General features: G+C 39.6%; 2 protein-coding genes across 2 annotated transcripts; one reads left to right on the top strand and one right to left on the bottom strand.

The window, feature by feature from the left end:
• The first annotated feature begins 375 nt into the window (after positions 1-375).
• On the top strand, positions 376-6,844 carry LOC143870061 (uncharacterized). Its single transcript, XM_077376569.1, has 3 exons — positions 376-891; positions 5,736-6,068; positions 6,158-6,844. The coding sequence occupies exons 1-3, from the start codon at positions 769-771 to the stop codon at positions 6,842-6,844; spliced, it is 1,143 nt and encodes a 380-aa protein (XP_077232684.1). The 5' UTR covers positions 376-768.
• Positions 6,845-14,623: 7,779 nt separating this feature from the next.
• Positions 14,624-17,945, bottom strand: LOC143870060 (uncharacterized). The gene is made up of 2 exons (XM_077376568.1): positions 15,236-17,945; positions 14,624-15,072 (listed from the first exon to the last, which is right to left on the bottom strand). The coding sequence occupies exons 1-2, from the start codon at positions 17,943-17,945 to the stop codon at positions 14,624-14,626; spliced, it is 3,159 nt and encodes a 1,052-aa protein (XP_077232683.1).
• Positions 17,946-20,515: the final 2,570 nt, after the last annotated feature.

Below are 20,515 nucleotides of genomic sequence, written 5' to 3'. Positions count from 1 at the left end.
ATAGAAGGTAACAAGGAAAAAGGATAATATAATAAGAAATAAAACCACACTTGCTATTGAAATTATTACAAGTAGAGAATGAGATTTTCCACGTTTGTTATAAACGTGGAGAGGGCATGCTGGCAACTGTAGTTCTAGGATACCCCTACAAAGCTTGTTGTTTCCATGAACTGAAATCGCACTTGCATTTTGAAAAATCCCTTCCTTTGGTACTTCACCCTCAAGATCATTAATGCTCTGTTTGGTTCACGGGTTTTTTTTTTACCCGGGGAGAGTCGAGGGTTTTCCGCACAAAACCCATGTTTGGTTGGTGGGTTTTAAGGGGGACGACGGGACGAAAATTTGCTCGCTTTTTTTACCCGTGAAAACCCAGAAGGGCAGCAAAACCCATTCTGACGATCGATGGAGGAGAAAACCCAGAGGGTAGAAAAACCCACTCGTCTCTCTCGAATAATCTGTCCCCTCCATGTTCTTGGCTTCTTCTCCTCACCACAATCAAAAAACCCACTCGTCTCTCTCGAATAATCTGTCCCCTCCATGTTTTTGGCTTCTTCTCCTCACCACAATGAAACCCTACCCTCTGATTAACCCGTCCCTTCCATATCAGAAGCTCTTTCCCACCATAGTCTGTAGCCACAAAAATTAAGCAGAGAACAATATCTACAACGAATCCTGCAAAACAGAGGTCTCACCTGAACAAATTCGTGGTCGTCGTACGTCCTACGGTTGTATAAGAAGAAGATAGTTGATGAACAAATTTTCAAGTGTATGGAAGGGAAAGGGAAGAGATCTGCTGCTGCATTTGAGGAGGAGAGCACAGCTTCTAGCCCATTATATTCGACAAAATCGACCCACCGAAGAGGAAAGCGAGCTCGAGCAAATCTTCAACAGGTAGAACCCTTGTTGAATCTGTCATTTTCTGGTTAGAAATCATAGTGGAAAAATATTATGTTAGGGTAAGAAGATGAGAATGTCCTCAAACGGTAGAGCTTGATGAGAATTATTAAGCATTTGCTGCTTCAATTTAATGGGTTTTTTTTCTGAATGGGTAGAACCCAATCTCAATTTCTCTTCTCATTATGTGCTTCAATCTGTCATTATATGCTTCTGGAATGTGCGTTGAAGGAATCTGATGTCATTTTCTGCTTGAATCTGTCATAATCTGTTATCAATCTTATTAGATTGTAATTAAGGGCAACGAATGCATGGTTCAGTAAGGTAGTTTGATTGTCCAAATATGTCCTGGTTTAAGAATGCATGAATTTGATGACGGAAGAGATAATTTCCTTCTATGGACAGGATGCTATCTATATAAGTTTTTTCTCCACAAACAAAATAGGATTTTTTGGGTGAGCAGTGTTCAAAATTAAAAAAACATTTACTCTCTAATTATTGGATATATACGTCACAAAGTTACTAATCACTAACCCTCAATGGCTTCATTGAAGACTCAAATAAACTTTTCCCATTGGAGAATAATGAGAAGCTAATATTGTTGACTAACCCATGTTGGTACCTAAAAATCAGTTCATGGGGTTAGTGAGAGACATTTGAGTTTTGAATATTGTATATTCTATTTACATCCTTCTAGAGTGAATCTTCCAGTCATAATACGGGTCCCATACTTACATCCTTCTTTCATGAATAGATACATCCTTGTAGAGTGAATCTTCCACTCATAATACTGACCCATACTGTTTTTTTTGAAATGGAATACTGACCCATACTTACATCCTTGTTTCATTAATAGATACATTCATTTCTCATTGCTTGAGTATACTTATTCATTTGCAATGAGCTTACTACCAACCGAAGACGATGGTAATGGAGATGATGGTGGAATGAATTTGGCGATACAGGGGTGCGCTTTGGTTGCAGCTGGTTCCGCTGTAGCCTTGGCGGCAGTGATCGAAGAACAACAAGCGTTCTTTCAATGTTCTCCTTATGAGAACACCTATCTCACCCCACGCACATTTCTCCCCTACGCTCTGCGAACAGACGAGCACTGCCATGATCTCCTTCGAATGAATGTCGAATGTTTCACAAGATTTGTCCATATATTAAAGGGTACCGGGCGGCTAACTGATACGCTCCACTGCTCAGTGGAAGAGCAGTTCGCGATTTTCTTACACATCATCTCACATGACCTGAGGAACCGCTGTATGAAAGCATATTTTAGAAGATCAGGGGAAACTGTTAGTCGATATTTCAGTAAGGTTCTCGACGCAATTATGAGTTTGTCAGACGTACTCATAAAACCTCCATCACCGGATACACCGGCACAGATTAGAGCGAATGGAAGATTGTATCCTTACTTCAAGGTATTGACTTTGTAGCCTTATAATTATGCCTTTCGTGTAGACTATGGCAGTAACATTTTTCCTTCCTATATGATAGAATTGTATTGGGGCAGTCGATGGGACACATATTCCGGCTAAAGTGCCATTTGATACGCGAGGTCGATTTTTATGTCGTAAGGGGTGGACTAGCCAGAATGTACTAGCTGCATGTGATTTTGACTTAAAATTCACATTCGTCGAAGCTGGTTGGGAAGGATCTGCGTCTGACTCGAGACTGTTGGCGGAAACGCTTGCTAACGAGAGGGGAATTATCTGCCACCCTGGGAAGTATTATCTTGTGGATGCCGGGTTTCCCTTGCTCAGTCATTTCATCACCCCGTTCCGTAAGACGAGGTATCATCTGAATGAATTTCGAACCAACAGGCCACGGACCGCTGACGAACTATTCAATCATAGGCATTCTTCAGCCCGAAATGTAATTGAACGTGCATTTGGTGTGCTTAAGAAGCGTTTCGCCGTGCTCTACGGGGAACCAATGTACCCCTTCCCCAAACAGGTTGATTTAGTGATAGCCTGTTGTTGTATTCACAACTTCATTAGAGGCGTAATGCCTCGGGATGGGCTTCTTGGTGTTGTCGATCGTGAATTCGCTGCGTCTGGCGATAGTGAATTAGCCTCCACAAGTAGGCAAGGTGGACGAGCAGAAGATGAGGAGGAATTACATGAGGAAGAACTGCGTAGGGAGCCATGGCTAAGTAGAGCTCAGGATGGGATAGAAGGAGATAGAATTAGGACAGAAATATGTTCAGCTATGTGGAGAGATTATACACCCTCTGCTTGATATGGTTCTTGTTTCTGAAATTTGTATGGTTCATGTATGGTGGCTGAGGTTGGATTGTATGGCACATATTTTCGTATGCCACGTATAAGGTCTACTAAACAAACTTTGCAAATCTTGTTTTTACTTTGAATAGTTTTATCCTTTTTACCTTGTTATATGGAGCCTATGTTATGTTGTATGTTTGGCTACTGTCTTGTTTGTTAAAAGATTTAATGGGCTTTGTACAAATGTTATCCATCTTAGGTTTTGCTTCTGTTTGTTGGTAACAAACTTGAATTGTTGTTAAAGTAGCTTCCTATTATTCATTACATGTCAGGTTTTGGGAGTAGGGAGAATGGTGAATGGCGAGCAAAGAAGAGTTGGCCAATTCATTACTTTGAATAAAGTTAAAGAGAAGTTTATTCACGGTTCCCCTAGGTCCTTGTAGTTCTAGAGGACTGGTGCATGTTGTTGTGCTGTCCAAATCATGTATCTAAAGCACATATTAGGCTTTGAGAGTAATGAAAATGGTGAATGGAGAGCTGAGAAAAGTTTGCCACTCATTTTCTCGATTGAGAGACATTTATTCACTGTTCCCCTAGGTCATTTGAGAGACATTTATTCACTGTTCCCCTAGGTCATTTTTATTCTAGGACTGGCACATGTTAGTGTACTCTACAAATCGTGCATCTAATGTTCAGTGTCCTTATTTTGGTAGGCCCTGAATTATGCTCTTTTAGTCTATTTATTGTTTCAAATTTGGATGTTACCATGGAGAGGAATTGTGTCATTTGTAACCTTGAAGTGTAAGTGTTTTCGAACCTGTCGCACTGTTTCCATTTATCACATCAAAATCTAGAAAATCTTTTATTGAACTGCAAACCACACCTTAGACAGGAGCCACCAAACAGTATGATTGTGCTCTAGCCTTATTGGATGTTAGGTTTTTCACCCCCTAGGGGAATATGCCATGAGAGTAATAACAATGTTCAGTTTTAAAGGAGTTTATGCTGAAAGGCACTCTGGGCCTCTGGGGCTTTGAAGGGAATCATTTCATGAACCATTCCTGTCATATTTATCTGGATTTTGGATTGCTCATGTTAATTGTACAGCACAGTGAGAACATTGTTGATTGACTGGCCATGGGATGTTTTGTCAATAAAATTGGTTCATGCATCCCATGAAGGCTTTTGTAGTAGATTTATCCTAATGTAGGAATTGTATCTTACAGGAAATCAACTACTGGATCCTTTTAATTGATTAATGGAAATAGGACTAAATTCCTCTTGTTTGATGAGTTCCTCAAAAAAGTTATTATCCTTTTTTGAATGGTGAAAGGTTTCATTGATCAGTGGATCATCCTTCCTCAAGATTATGGACACTACCTGATGAAAAATATAAATGAGTCATTTTTTTCCCAAATCGATGTGATCATGGTCCCCTATGTGCACTGAGTAAGTTGTAGATTGCATGTTTAGCAATGGGGCCCTATGTTGCATGGGTACGGGTACGAGGGTCGAATCTGACACAGGTGCCAAAATCATCAGAACTCATCTCACATAAACGGGGCCTAACGTATATGAACCTGAAAGTTGCAGACTGAATGCCCATATTGTGTCTGTTGTGGAATGAGAGCTGATTTTGTAGTATCTTGGTTGCTCATGTGGCTGTTTGTGTACCCCTATGGCTTTTACTCTTTTCATTGTTCTTTCTTTCTTAATATTATATCTCTTTTCCAGAAAAAGAAAAAGAAAAACTGTGCATCATATTGTTTCACTTTTGGGCAATGCTTATTAGTTTGGGGTTGGCTGATAGGATGTGTGAAAGTTTATTTTTTATCTCTGATAAAAAAATCCTGGTTACATTAATATTTTTTCTAGTTCTGACTAGAGTTACAGTTCAGCAAAAGGTGAAATTGCTAGAGAATGAGAGGATTGTTATGCACTAAAACCCCAAGAGTCTTTCATTCGGACAAAACAATGGGACTTTCTTCTACTGCCGTTTGTCACCTTTGTGCTTTCGTAGAATGAGGAGTTTTCTAGTTAGAATAGAATGCATTAGAAGAAATCTCTTTCTTCATTGGGAATGTTGCTTCCCAATTTGAAATCAAGGGATAATGTAGGCGTCTTCAACAATTCATCTGACTGGTTTAGTTTTTTTTAGTTGTTTCTAACATCTGATAGTTGGAGCTATGACAGTTGGACTTTAATGCTAGGGTAATTTTTTAGCTTGTAATGAAAATATTACTACTCCTCTCGTCTGTCAAATGTCTCATTCTTTACGATACAGGGAAAGAAGAGGGCAAGCTAATAACATATTCTATGTGAAGGCTATGGAATAATCAACTTATACAGAACTCTGTATCTTCTAATACGATATATTGTTCGCTGTTGGCTGTTGGCTGTTAGGTAATTGTTGTATTGAAATTATATTATAGTCATGCGTGCTTGCGTAATCTGTATGCCTGTTGGTGAGCATGGGTTGGTGAATCAATTGTGGTAATACAGAATGACAAGATGAGCCGCTGCAATTCGAAAATCATGGTTATGAGAACATTGTAAAAGCATTGATCATGTTCTGTTTTCTTGCATTTTGCCCAACTGATATCTTTTCAGGTTATGGATGCCGAAGCTGACACCGATAAAGGTAAGAATGCGAGATGGTCAACAGAGATGGATAAGGTCTTACTTGCAGCATTGAAACATCAATGTGCGGAGGGGCAGACATGCCTCAACGGATTCAAAGAGAGTGCCTATGTATACTGTACGACGGTTGTGAATGAGACTTTCGGCGTCCATATGAAGCGCACACAGGTCGAGAATCATGTCAAACAAATGAAGAAAATATTTAAGATCCTGCATGGCTTAGTAAACAGGAGTGGGTTCGGCTGGGACTGTCAGTTGAAGAGGCTCACGGTTACGAATGACGTTGGTGAGGCTTATGTGAGGGTAAGAAGTGCCTAACTACACTACTTAAACCTTTCCCTTCCCACCAGTCAATATATTTGTTAATTGATATAGTCTCCTTTAATGTGTAGGATAACCCCGATACAGGTAAATTCTTCAAGAAACCTTATGAGCTATATGATGACTGGGTTGAAATATTTGGGAAGGACATCGCAGATGGGGGATTTCGGAGAAATAACAGGGATCCGCCACGGCCAGTTGTCGAGGAATTCTACACTCCTCAAATGCCACCTACCGAAGACGATTGCTTCACAGAGTTCCTCTCCCATGATGACTGTTTGGGTGAACATTCTCAGGATTTCAGTGCTCCTCAGATGCCGACCCCTATGACACACACTTCATCGAGTAGGCCAAATATTCGTAGGTCGACCTCTCGTCAGGCACCAAGTCCAATGGACACGAGTATGGGCGAGGAGGGAAGTAGGGAAGGTGGTCCTAGTAGACGCAAGAGGCGAGGTTCTACTGATCTGAATTCGACTATAAACACTTTCGCCGCCAGTGTCTCCGAGGTTGCGGTTGCTATTAAAGAGAATACCGCTGTTCTTAAAGAGCATAATGAGAAGGAGAACATTATGTGTGACCAGATCATGGAGGCACTGGAACAAATTGATGGTCTTGATCGTGCAGCGCTCGCTGACATATATGACTATCTGAGCACACACCTGGCAGAGGGGCGATCGTTTGTTCGCCGTCTGAAGGACCTCCGAGAAATGTATGTCGCCAAGTTCTTTCGGACCCGGTCAGTTGGGAGGGAGTGAGTAGAGTGACTGATCTCCTTCGGACATTAGTTGTGTTACTGTTGTGCTGTGGTTGTGGTTGCTTCTATGGTTTTATTTGGGTACTCTGGTTGAACTTAGACAATATGGTTGGCATGTTAATTTGCAAAACAATTGTTATTAAATTTCCTTCTACTGATGTAAGTGTTATCTACGCCTCCTGCTTTAATGACCATGCTTTATAAAACATTGTCGTAGATGTTACCATGTAATTTACAGAACAATCACATGGGGTACTTGTGACAATTGTTATTTAATTCATATCATGTGGCTACTCTGTGATGGAGAGTAATCGTATGTCAAATGGCTTCCTGCGAAAGTGCAGCAAAGGTGAGTCTTCTACTGATCTAAGTGTTTCTAGGTGGTGGCTACTTAGATGAGCAAAATGCTTATGGAGGTTAATTGTGCTTCAAGTCTTTCAACATTCTTTTAATTTGGTTATGTTTATGAACCCTTTCTCTGTTGCATGTCTATGGAAACTATTGTTTACTTGTAATCTTATTGTGCGTTCCTGTAGGTGAATGGCAAAACAGAAGTTCTACGTGGTTTTCAAGGGAAGGCAAGTTGGGGTTTTTGACAATTGGCAGGACTGCCATCTTCAGGTGAACAAGTTTAGCGGAGCTTGTTACCGCTCATATGGGACGAGGCAGGAGGCAGATGTTGCCCTTCATGGGTATTTACTTGCTACTAGTAGGTGCACACAACATGGGCAAGAGGAGACCAGCGTTCAAGGGTATCCAGTAGCGTCAACAAGTTCTGTCGGCTCAACTTCCTCTTCTACTTAGATATGGTTATTATGCGTCGTGCTGGTGTACAGTTCTTTTTTGAGCACATGTGTATTGCCTGTAAATATGTTTCGGATTGTTCCCTTCACTCTATATATAAATAAACAACGTTCTTATGTTCTCATAAACTGTCTACCCTTTACATGTAGAAAATAATGTTCGTATAAGTTCGTCATGATTTTCCAAATGCAGTGGCGTCCACCCAAAAGAGAATTTTGTTGGGGCCCAATGTAAACAGGCCATGCCCCGAAAATCCTGTGTTTTTGTTTTATCCCAACCATCAAATATATCAAGATTCTTCCATTTCAGACCCTACCCTCTGATTACGTGCCACTCTATTTATGCCGGGCCCATTGAACGTATGGATTGGATCATAGGCATGTAGTGAACCCCACCACAAAATAAATTAATCGGGACCATTTCATTCAACCATGTAACGTGGGACCCATCTAACTACAGAGAAAGAGTATACTAGACCTGGCAAAAGTGACCCATGCCCGCGGGTCGACCCGACCCACCCGCAAATTTGCGGACATGGGTCTGATTTTTAGTTACCCGTCAAAACTAACCTGCGGGTGACCCAACCCGCAAAAACACGGGTCGGGTTGAGAAAACCCGCGGGCACCCGCATTTTTACCATGTATTTAATTTTTTTTCAAAATGTTATGTGCAGGACGGGTTTTTTATGAGGGCACTCCTCACTTTATCAAACGTACAGTAATTACGCACCATAGGATTATCCAAACCGTCCTCATAAATTCATAATGGGAATTGATAAATTCACCCCTTCGATTAAAATATTCACCCCCTATTTTTCAAAATGGAGTGTACAGCCCACACCATAGGATGATCCAAACCGTCCATTTGATGGACCACAATGTAAATATGTTGTGCCCCAAAAATCATTTCCATAGGATGATCCTAGCAGTTCGATCTGTTGAGGTTTGATGAATGGAGTTTCTCCATAGATCGGAGGGCTAGGATCACCCTATGGAAATGATTTTGTGGGACACAACCTATTTAGATTGTGGCCCATCTTTCATGGACGGTTTGGATCATCCTATGTGTGGGCTGTACTGTCCATTTTGAAAATATGGGGTGAAGATTGTGACAGGAGGGGGTGAACTTATCACCGCCCATTCATAATTCATAAATACTCAGAGTGGGCCTGGGAAGAAAGAGAGAAGAATATCTCACTTTCCTCATTCAGCTGTTCATCTAGTGGGCTCCGGTTGAGAATGGGTATGGCCAAAAACTTGATGCCTATCATTTCTGTTGTTACTTCTAGGATTTTTTTCTTCCTACCTTGGTGAACCAAACATGGGTTTTATATTTTACCGGTATACTTCTAGGACTGAATCTTCCCCACCTATCTCCCAGGGTATTTTTTTCTCCCACATAACTCCCGGGTAAAAAAAAAACCCGTGAACCAAACAGAGCATAAAAGATAGATTTAGATACTCGAGGCATTGAAACCTTTCCAGGTATTCTGGAATCTTTCCAGACAAGTTATTGTGTGAAAGATCTAGCTCTCGCATACCTCTTAAATTGGCCAATGATGAAGGAATGGATCCTTGAAAGAGATTATGCTTCATATAAAGGTATTTCAAGCTAACACAATTGGCTAACGTGTCTGGAATTTCACCAGACAAACTGTTGCCAAACATGTACAATGTCCCAACTTGTTTTCAGTTTCCTACTTCTGAAGCAAGGGACCCTGTGAAAGAATTATGGGATAATCCAAGGTACTTTGATAGAGAGGAAAGCTTAAGAATTTGGGTGGGTATGGTACCAGTAAGGCTGTTTTGACTAAGATAAATGGATTCCAAATTTCCACAATTTTCAAGGCTTGATGGAATGTGTCCTTGTAATTTATTTTTAGATAGATCGAGTGTTAACAAATGAGTTATGTTGCCAAGGGAAGATGGAATTGAACAATCCATTTGTGTTCAAGGTCAATAATTGCAGCTTGTTAAGCTTTCCAAGTCCAACAGGAATAGTACCTGTGAGAAAATTATTCTCCATGCCCAGTGTTTCTAAACCTACAAGATTTTCAATACCTGAAGGGATGCTCCCAAATATTTTGTTTCTTCCTAATATCAGGTATATCAGTTGAGTTGAGAGATTAGCTATAGAGTGGAGCTGTGCACCACTTAAGTAATTGCTGTCCAGACATAATATTTGTAGACTGGAGCAATTGGTTAAAGAAGTGAGGAAAGTCATGTCGTTGGATTTGCCTCTGCTTCCTAGCTGATTAATTCCAAAGCTAAGATGATAGAGATCTTGAAGGCTTCCCAAAGTCATAGGCAAGAATCCACTAAACCTATTGTAACCAAAATTAATGTTTGAAAGTTGTGATGCATTAGGGTCATGGGTTATTTGATGCTTGAAGGCGAGCAAAGCTAGTCGATCGGTTTCGTTCCCTAGAGTGAGAGATCTACACACTAGTTCTTTAATGGGGCCTAGGGCGACTGTTAGTTTTTTTATTTTTTTATTTTATGAAAGAGAAAAGAGTTTCTACACACTAGTGTAGATAAGTTATCTACACACTAGTTCTTTATTTAGTTCTTCATGAAAAATTTCTAAAGGATTCAGTAGCCGACCTCAACTAGTTTGGGACAAAGGCTTAGTTGAGTTGAGTTGAGTTGAGTTGGTGTTACTTTATTTAGGGAAAAAGAGTACCAAAGATCAGGGTGGTCATGTGCCTAGGAGTCCAAAAGCAAAGAAAATAGACATAATTCCTTTGAGAGGAAGAAATTCAAAAAATTATAGCTCGCCTCTTGTCACACTCCCATGAGTGAGACTATCTGCCTCACGGTTCCTAGGGCGACTGTTAGTAAAAAATCCGAACAATGATAGTTAGGATCTATGTAATCTGGTTAGTCGGTTCGCTTCATTCGGGTTGAAGTCAGCATTTCAAAATTTTCATATAAACCCTATTTAAATTTTTGATTTAACTCACTGTTAATTAGCTGTATTTGATAATTCCAATCATCCCAATATATTATTAGAATTTTGAACTTATTTTCAAATAATTGGAGGAAAGAAATAAGAAGGAAAATATATTGTGAGTCATGACTGATAAGAATATTGTTTCAGTGTTCAAAATCTATCAAATAATCAAAAGATACTAAATAACCCATGACATTTATTTATTTAAAATGGTGGGTTTGGAGAGAGATTCCGGGCCAATCAAATTAAGTGTTAAAATGTTGGGAGCCACTCTATCAAAGCAAAACATGAGGTATACAGAAAAGGTTTTCCAATTAATTTTTTTCTTAGAAAAAAAACAAAACACAATGAAAAGAAATATGATTAGTGTTAGGTCTAAAATTGGTAACAGGTTATGGTAGGGCCGGAAGGGCTGATCTGGCACACCACAGCTGAAGGGCTAGTGGAGTCCTGCACTGCACAAGGACACAGACAAGAAGACAAAGGGTCAGAGGACCAACCCGGAGTGGTGCTCCGGACGGGCGCTTCGACACTCAAGTCAGTATGAGCAGGAGTGCAGAGCAATGTCAGAGCAAAAAGCTTAGGGTTTTTAGATCTCAGCTCCCTCACCTTAGCACAAGTGAAGGCTATTTATAGTGATTCTGAGCCACCTGTCTAGGACAGGTGGTAGCCCCTGTATGGACCAGGTGCACACCTAGGAGGGGCAGATGGAAGTCCCCAATTGGTCCAGGTGTCATACCTAGCAGGGACAGGTGTTGGCTTTGCAGTGAACCCTCAAAACGGCGTTTTGCAAACGGAGGGGGGGAGGTTCGTTTGCAAAACGCTGTTTTAAACGGAGTTTTTGGGCTACGGGTTTTTACATGTTTGCCCTCACCAAAACCCATTTTTTACGTATATGCGTGCAATTTTATGTGTTACATCAAATATATAAAAAGTGGGGGTGTTAATATCATTCTTGAGGACACAAATTTGTTAAATTGTTAATATTTAATTCAAAACAAGGGGCTGCTGATATCATTATATGATCTCTTAATTTTGATTTTTTAAAGACAAAAGAGTTAAAAGAAACCCTAGTTTCTTACTTTCTTCATCTACTTTGCAAAGTTGCAAACTCTCTCACGCCTCATTGCCTCAGCGCCTCCACTCGTCCATCAAATTCGGCCGTTTAGAAGAAGAAGGAGAAGAACTCTAAAGGTATAGCCATTTTTTTTTTTTGGCAATGATGTTAAATTTTAATAGTGTTTGAATGAGATCCTAATGACCTTTTAATATTGGGCCTAATGAGAGAGTAGTTGAGTTACATTGAAGCCAACCAAACAATGCCCTTTTTGGTCATTTTACCACTAAAACTCCGTTTTGGGGCATTTGCAACCAAACACACAATACCTCCGTTTGCCGTTTAAAACGCCGTTTTGATCTGGCCAACCAAACATGAAAATGTCATTCGGCAAAACACCGTTTTGCAAAACGGAGTTTTAAACGCTATTTCAAACGGTACGCCAAACACGGTCATTGGTAGGATTTTATCCTAATCATCAGCCTAAGATTCCATAAATTTGAGTGATTTGGAATGTTGATAATTGCTAGGCAATTTTGGGGAAAGTCAATTCTCGGCTTAATTGTGCAAGAGAACAAACAATATTCTCAGTTTTTAACAGATTTTGTCTTATTCTTTTGATTCATCTGAGCTGGGTGTTATCTACTGCAAAAGTGAGCCGCAAATGTCTTTCCAAAAAATTCCCTAGCAAATCCTGTTGAGAATTGAAACAATAATGAGGGTAGCTCACATCCCAGCTAAATGGGCATCCTATTTGCATCCTAGATAGACGGACTCTGATTGTTTTGATCTAGGCTGGACCAGAGGTTGTTCAATGGATCAACAGACCTCATAATGGGGCCTAGGGTGACTGTTAGTTTTTTATTTTTTTATTTTATGAAATGGTGTTACTTTATCAAGTTCTTCATGAAAAATTTATGAAGGATCCAGTAGCCGACCCCAACTAGTTTGGGACAAAGGCTTAGTTGAGTTGAGTTGGTACTTTATTTAGGAAAAAAGAGTGCCAAAGATCAAGGCGGGTCATAGGCCTAGGAGTACAAAAGCCAAATAAACAGACATAATTTCTTAGAGAGGAAGAAAATCAAAAAATTATAGCTCGGCTCTAGTCATACTCCCATGAGCTAGACTACCCGCCTCACGGTTCCTAGGGCGACTGTTAGTAAAAAAATCCGAACATTGATAGTTAGAATCTATGTAACCTGGTTAGTCGGTTCGCTTCATTCGGGTTGAAGTCAGCATTTCAAAATTTTCATATAAACCCTATTTGAATTTTTGATTTAATTCACTGTTAATTAGCTGTATTTGATAATTCCAATCATCCCAATATATTATTAGAATTTTGAACTTATTTTCCAAAATTTTGGCGAAATAAAAGCTTAATTTTTATTATTTTATTACTTTACCAAATTTTCGACCGAAATTCCGGTTAGAAAAAACGGTATTTTCTGTCAATAGACCTTATACATGACATTAAAATGGAATTGTCGTCTTGTCACATGGAATGTAATGGAAGAGAGTGATTCTTCTTGGGGTAGGCAAAGTGGTATGATAAAATAAAAAAATAACTTAAAGGGGGGCATGAGAATATGAATATCCTTTGGATTGGTGTTTGGATTGTTGAAATCAAGAATCAGAATTGGCATCCTATTCTGATTCTCCTTGGAAACGGAATGAAAAAATTAGAACAAAAATTTTAATTAATAAGATTCTATTAAAAATGTGGTTGAAGTCATCGAGGTGAAGTCATCGAGGTGACACACATGATCTTGGTTCCATCCTGAATGGTCTCTTGTTTATAAGTAATAAGGCTAAAAAAACGAAAAGAAAAGTTTAGAGGAGAGAGCAGTGATCGTGGCACGTTTAAGACCTTATCTTGCATTTACTTTTCTGATAAAACAAACTGATAGTTGATATCCACACTCCCTTGTTTCAATAATGGCACTCCAATCTTTGCACATATGAATGACACCCACGCCCTACGTTTGCCTTACTCAAGAAGATTCCCGCTAGCATGTGACCCAACATCCCTTTTTGTCTCCACCAATACCTTCCCTAACAACACAACAAACCCCTCTTTTGGACTCTTTCACCTCCTTTTTCATTTTCTTATTTGTTGGTTCCGTATGTGTCTACTTAAATAAAGTTTCATTAACAAATTGGAGCACTGATTTTTTTTTCTGTATTGTTCTGTCTTGGTTTCTTATGAGACTTTCACGAGATGGCAACATTATGAGCACCGTGACTCTTTTTTCTTCTATAGGTTGTGCCCCAAAAATTATTTCCATATGTTGATCCTAACCCTCCGAGCTGTAGAGGGAGTGTTTGATCCTAATCCTCCACAGATCCGAGGGTTAGGAACAACCTATATATGGAAAGGATTTTTGGGGCACAACCTATTTAGGCTGTGGCCCATCCAATGGACGGTTTGGATCATCCTATGGTGCATGCCATACCTTACTTTTAATAAAGTGAAGTTGCGATCATCAAAATACAGTAGTGCTGATAACATTTCCCAAAATCAATCATAACTTATGCGTACTTTTTTGAAATGAGGCCCTCAGTACGAGGAATAAAGACTGATATTATTAAAATTTTATTTTACAGAATAAACCTCAATTAACATTGAACTAAACGATCAATGAAGCTAAATCCACTGAAGTACTACAATGAGGAAAGACCCACTTGGCCAAGTGATGGACTTTATAGCATTCCCAAAAGGGAAATGATATTTCAACCCCCTTCAGCAGCATTGTTTGTTTGTCTATTTCCTCAATATCACTTTATTTTCAAGAACAAACAAAGCACAGAGCTGGAATTTTCAAGAGAATACAAACAAATGGAGGTGAAAATCAACACAAATGCATGACATAAACATCGTCACATAAAATTTGCATATCTCATGATGAGGGTATGAGAAAATGTTTCCAACGATTCTTGTCATTGAACCATTCAACTTCAATCAATACCTTAGTTATTGCTAAGATAAGATGAACCCTCACGTAAAGTTGGTGTCCTATTTTCCCTGTCTCGATGGATGCCAAGTCCATGATATAAGTTTTTGATCACATGCAATTCTCTGACAACATCACCCATCTGCATTCGATCTCTTGGTGATTCTGCACAACAAGAGACACCGATTCTGAACATTGAGACCACACAATCATGTATTCTATTTTTCATAATGGTATGATTTTCATTGTTATTATTGTTGACAACTTGGACTTCTTCTGAGATCAATTGTGGGTCTGTAATCTCGATCACTCGATCTGGCAGTGCCGTCTTAGCGAACTGGTCGAGAGTTAGGCCATCTGTAAACAAGTTATTAGTAGGAGCTTTTCCTGTGAACATCTCCAGCAACAAGATTCCATAACTGTACACGTCTCCATGCGTAGATCTCTTTCCACCCATACCATACTCTTTCCATTTAAACATGAACACAAAAATCAAAGCTTTGATCTTGTTAGAAAGAAACTATGAGATGTTGCCAAATAAAACTTCATCTTGTAATCAAGCTAATGAAAATTTTAAAATCTTATAAGATAATACTAAAGAATAAAAAATAATGATAAAGTCATTTACCTGGAGCAACATATCCAATAGATCCCTTTATTGTCAGCGAGCTACTTTGATTGTTAGAGTGATTAGCAGTGTCTTCAAAAATAAACCTTGCTAACCCAAAATCCCCCACATGGGCATCCATGTCATAATCAAGAAGAACATTGCTCGGTTTTAAATCACCATGAACAAGTGGTGTTTGTCCATGGTGATGAAGATAATCCAATGCCGACGCCACATCAATGGCGACATTTAGCCTTTGAATAAGGGTCAAGTTCATCAACGGATGTTGCACATCGCCACTTTGATGCAACCACATCTCTAAACTCCCATTAGGCATGTACTCAAAAACCAAAGCTTTAAAATCATTGCCTTGGTAATCAATACTTGAGCAAGAAGTTAAGATCCTAATGAGATTTCGATGCCGAATGTTTCTCAAGGCTTCACATTCGGCGTTGAAGCTCTTAGTAGCCCCGTGTTGTTGAAGGTTGAGTACCTTCACTGCAATAGCCGTTTCATTGTGGTCTAAATATCCTTTATAAACAGAACCATAACTTCCAGCACCAATCAAATTTTCCAATGAGAACCCATTAGTTGCTCTTACGAGCTCCGCATAAAAAAGCTTTAAACATAGATCCTCCAAAGGCATCGAAACAAAAGGATTCTTTCTCAACTTTCTTTTCCAATAGAAGGGAGCAAAGAAACAAGATAGCATAATAAGGAATAAAATCACACTGACTATTGAAATTATTACTCGTAGAGAATGAGATTTTCCACGTTTGTTATAAACGTGGACAGGGCATGCTGGCAACTGTAGTTCTAGGATACCCCCACAAAGCTTGTTGTTTCCATAAACTGAAATGGCACTTGCATTTCTAAAAATCCCTTGCTTTGGTACTTCTCCCTCAAGATCATTAAAAGACAGATTTAGATACTCGAGGCCGCGAAACGTTTCCAGGTATTCTGGAATCTTTCCGGACAAGTTATTGTGTGAAAGATCTAGCTCTCGAATACCTCTTAAATTGGCCAATGATGAAGGAATGGATCCTTGAAAGAGATTATGCTTCATATCAAGGTATTCCAATCTAACACAATTGCCTAACGTGTCTGGAATTTCACCTGATAAATTGTTGTATGAAATGTACAATCCTCGAAGTTGTTTTAAGTTTCCTACTTCTGAAGCAAGGGGCCCGGTTAAAGAATTATATGATAATCCAAGGTACTTTGATAGAGAGGAAAGCTTAAGAATTTGGGTGGGTATGGTACCAGTAAGGCTGTTTTGACCAAGATATATGGATTCAAAATTTCCACAATTTTCAAGACTTGATGGAATGTGTCCTTGTAATTTATTTTTAGATAGTTCGAGTGTTAACAAATGAGTTATGTTACCAAGGGAAGATGGAATTTGCCCGAACAATCCATTTGTGTTCAAGCTCAATAATTGCAGCTTGTTAAGCTTTCCAAGTCCAACAGGAATAGTACCTGTGAGAAAAATTTTCTCCATGCCTAGTGTCTTTAAACCTACGAGATTTTCAATACCTGAAGGGATGCTCCCAAATATCTGGATTCTTCCTAAAGTCAGTCGTGTCAATTGAGTTGAGAGATTAGCTATAGAGTCGGGCAGTGCACCACTTAAGTAATTGGTGTCCAGTTGTAATATTTCTAGACTAGAGCTATTGGTTAAAGAAGTGAGAAAAATCATGTCGTTGGATTTGCGTCTACTTCCTAGCTGATTACTTGCTAAGGTAAGAATATAGAGACCTCGAAGGCTTCCCAAATTCATAGGCATGAATCCACTAAAGCTATTCCCACCAAAATCAATCATTGAAAGTCGTGATGCATTACATAAAGAGACTGGAATGGGTCCCGTGAATAGATTCAGATCCATGAGAAGCCGTTGTAAATTAGGGAGAGAGAGGCCCAGGTCGGGTGGAAGGCTTCCATGCAACTGATTTGCTGCCAGTGAGAGAGTAGAAATAGACGAGAGATTGTAAATTGGTTGAGGTATCATACCTGACAAATCATTTACACTGAGTTGAAGGAAATCTAAGCTGGTTAGTCGTCCGAGCTCATACGGGATGCTTCCTTCCAAACTATTATATCCTAGATCTAAATGGATGAGAGATGAAAGGTTCCCAAGGGAAGTTGGGATGTTTCCCATGAGATTATTTTTCCAAAGGTCTAAGTTAGCGAGCTGAGAGAACGAGTGGAACTTGTAGGGAACCCCCCCAGCAAAATTATTGTAACTTAAATTCATGGACGTGAGTTTTGGGCAATGGGCAGTCAGATTGGCTGGTATTTCTCCTTCATATGAATTGAGGCTCAGATTGAGAGAACGCAAATGGAATAGACCACTCATGTCTGGAGGGAGTTGGCCAGAGAATCCGTTGTTTGCGAGGTTGATTTCATGGAGGAAGGTGAGATTTGCTATGTGAGGGGAAATGGGTCCGACCAAGCCTTGATCGCCAAGTTTCAAGGCAATGACCCTTTGAGGATGGCGACGACCGCATGTGACTCCCAGCCATTGGCAGAAATGGAGAGAATTGTTCCATGAGTTTAATGCCCCATTAGGGTCTTGGGTTATTTCATGTTTGAAGGCAAGCAAAGCTAGTCGATCGGTTTCGTTTTCTAGAGTGAGAGATTCTACAGATGAGAAGAGGAGACAGAGGAGGAAGACATGGAAGAGAAACGATGAAGGCAGTAACCTACAACTCAGTTTACTTGGAAGCTCCATGGAAAGGGAAGAGAAACTCTAAAACCCTAAGAAAACAAGCCTGGGTTGAAGATGCAGAATCACCTTCAAACCCTTCTATTTATAGGGGGGAGAGAGAGAGAGAGATCTGACGAGTGGATAGAAAGATATGAGTAGATGGGCATTAATATTGGACTTGTACCGATTAATCTTGGTCATTAATAATTTTTCATTTTCTAACAAACATTTAAAGCCCATCAAATGGACGGCTATGATTATCCAATTGGTTCATATTTTGGAGCATCATCCATCTGCAATATGCTCATACATCAGAGTCACTGCATCTCACTGATATCAACAGTCCAATGTCTTGATATCAATTTCCCTAAATTTCCAAACTTTTAGTTTGTCTTTTAGTATTTAAAAGGGCTGTCAAAAGGTTATTACAGTTCCCAAAAAGCTCTCACAAGCCCATTAAATACTAAAAGACAATCAAGGAGAGTGTGGATGTCAAAACATAGGAGTGCTGATATCCTATCCCTAAAGACAATCCAGGAGAGCTAATAATGTGGGGCCCCACGACCTTTACTTGACTTAGGTTGCCATGTCTCACGTTAGGCCTTCTACTTTAAGTGGGGCCCACGACGTTTACTTGACTTTGGTTGCCATGTCTCACGTTAGGATTAGCCGACCCCAACTAGTCTGAGTTAAGTTGTATGGCATAAATGATTCTTCCATGATCATTGATTTAGTTTAGGAAAGACAAATAGAAGTTTGAACGAATGTGCTTTGATTTTCTTTTATTTAAAGAAGTAGAAACCATCTTTAGAGGGGATTTTGGATGTTGATTAACTTATGTAATTGATGGAATATCAATTGGGTTGAGCTTTGCTCCCATTTTCTTCTTCTTTTCTTGTTGTGTTCTTGAGTTGTAATTGATGGAAAATCAAATCGAAGCCTAAATCGAAGACATGCAAAGTGGGTTTCTTTCTTACAAGAATATACTTTTGTATTAAAGCATAAGATCGGAAAGTGCAATCAAGCGGCGGATGCTCTTAGTAGAAGAGTGGCTCTTCTTAATTCTGTGAGTGTGCAACTTGAAGGGTTTGATACCATTAGAGACATGTATGCAAATGATGAAGACTTTGGTGAAATTTGGAGCTTTGCAAAAAAGGGAAGCATGCAGATTATCTTCTTCAAGATGATTTTCTCTTTAAGGGGAATCGTTTATGCATTCCAAAATGCTCCCTTAGAGAGTATGTTATAAAAGAACTACATTCGGGAGGTTTTGGAGGACATTTTGGAAGAGACAAAACTATTTTGCTAGTGAAAGGAAAGTATTTTTGGCCGACCATTTACCGAGATGCGATGCGTTATGTGAAGAGATGCCAAATATGCCAAACATGCAAGGGACAAACTCAAAACACCGGTACCTACACCCCACTTCCACTTCCTAATGCTCCATGGGAAGATGTTAGTATGGATTTTGTGGTTGGCTTGCCGAGAACTCAAAGAGGTAATGATTCCATCTTCGTTGTTGATCGCTTCTCTAAAATGGTCCATTTCATTCCTTACAAGAAGACTATGGATGCTTCTTATGTTGCTAATCTTTATTTCAATGAGGTAGTTAAGCATCATGGTGTTCCGAAGTGCATTGTTTCGGATAGGGATACTAAGTTCCTTAGTCATTTTTGGAGATGCTTATGGAAAAGAATTGGTACTCTTTTGCTCTATAGTAGCGCCTATCACCCTCAAACCGATGGACAAACCGAGGTGGTGAATCGAACTTTGGAAAACTTGCTTAGGAGTTTGGCGGCAAAGAGGCCCAAGCAATGGGATATGGTGCTCCCTCAGGCGGAGTTTTCTTATAATTATGTTGTGAATTGTTCTACTGGTAAAAGTCCATTTGAAGTGATTTATGGAAAAACTCCAAAACACTATCTTGATCTTGCACCCATTCCCGATCCATCATTGTCTAACAAGAAGGCGGAAGATTTTGCTACTACCATGACAAAGATTCATGAAGAAGTGAAGAAGAATCTTGAAGAAAATACCGAGAGGTACAAGCAAGCGGCCAATACTCATCGCCGAATGAAAATCTTCAATGAAGGTGATCTTGTGTGGGTTTATTTGAAGAAGGAACGATTTCCAGCCGGATCCTATAACAAGCTCAAGGAGAAGAAAATTGGTCCATGTCAAATTCTCAAGAAAATCAACGACAACGCATACAAGATTGAGCTCCCTCCAAATATCAATACTCATCCAACTTTCAATGTCAAAGACTTGACAACTTATCATGGAGAGCTTGATGAGAACTCGTGGGCGAGTTCTTTCTCACCCGGAATGATGATGCAGTGCCAACATGACAGCCATGTCATGCCTAGGTGGTTTTGGTGGAGTTCCAAGGTGCAGTCCCTCATTAATGTTGCTGGTCCGTTTTGAACCTGCTTTTTGAGCTTCTAAATGGAAGAATTATGAAAAGTGGTAAACTACAAAGTTCTAGGTCTCTTTGAGATCTTTCCAACAAATATTTGTGCTTGAAAATTGGATAAGAGGGTAGAAAGTTATGGCAGTTTTGGTGGACTGTGTCTGTGGGTTCCCAAAACAGTCAA

Source organism: Tasmannia lanceolata, unplaced genomic scaffold (assembly GCF_043159265.1).
Source record: "Tasmannia lanceolata isolate RefF3 unplaced genomic scaffold, GAP_Taslan_0.1 ptg000003l, whole genome shotgun sequence".
NCBI lineage: Eukaryota > Viridiplantae > Streptophyta > Magnoliopsida > Canellales > Winteraceae > Tasmannia > Tasmannia lanceolata.
This window is presented reverse-complemented; position numbering and strand designations above follow the sequence as displayed.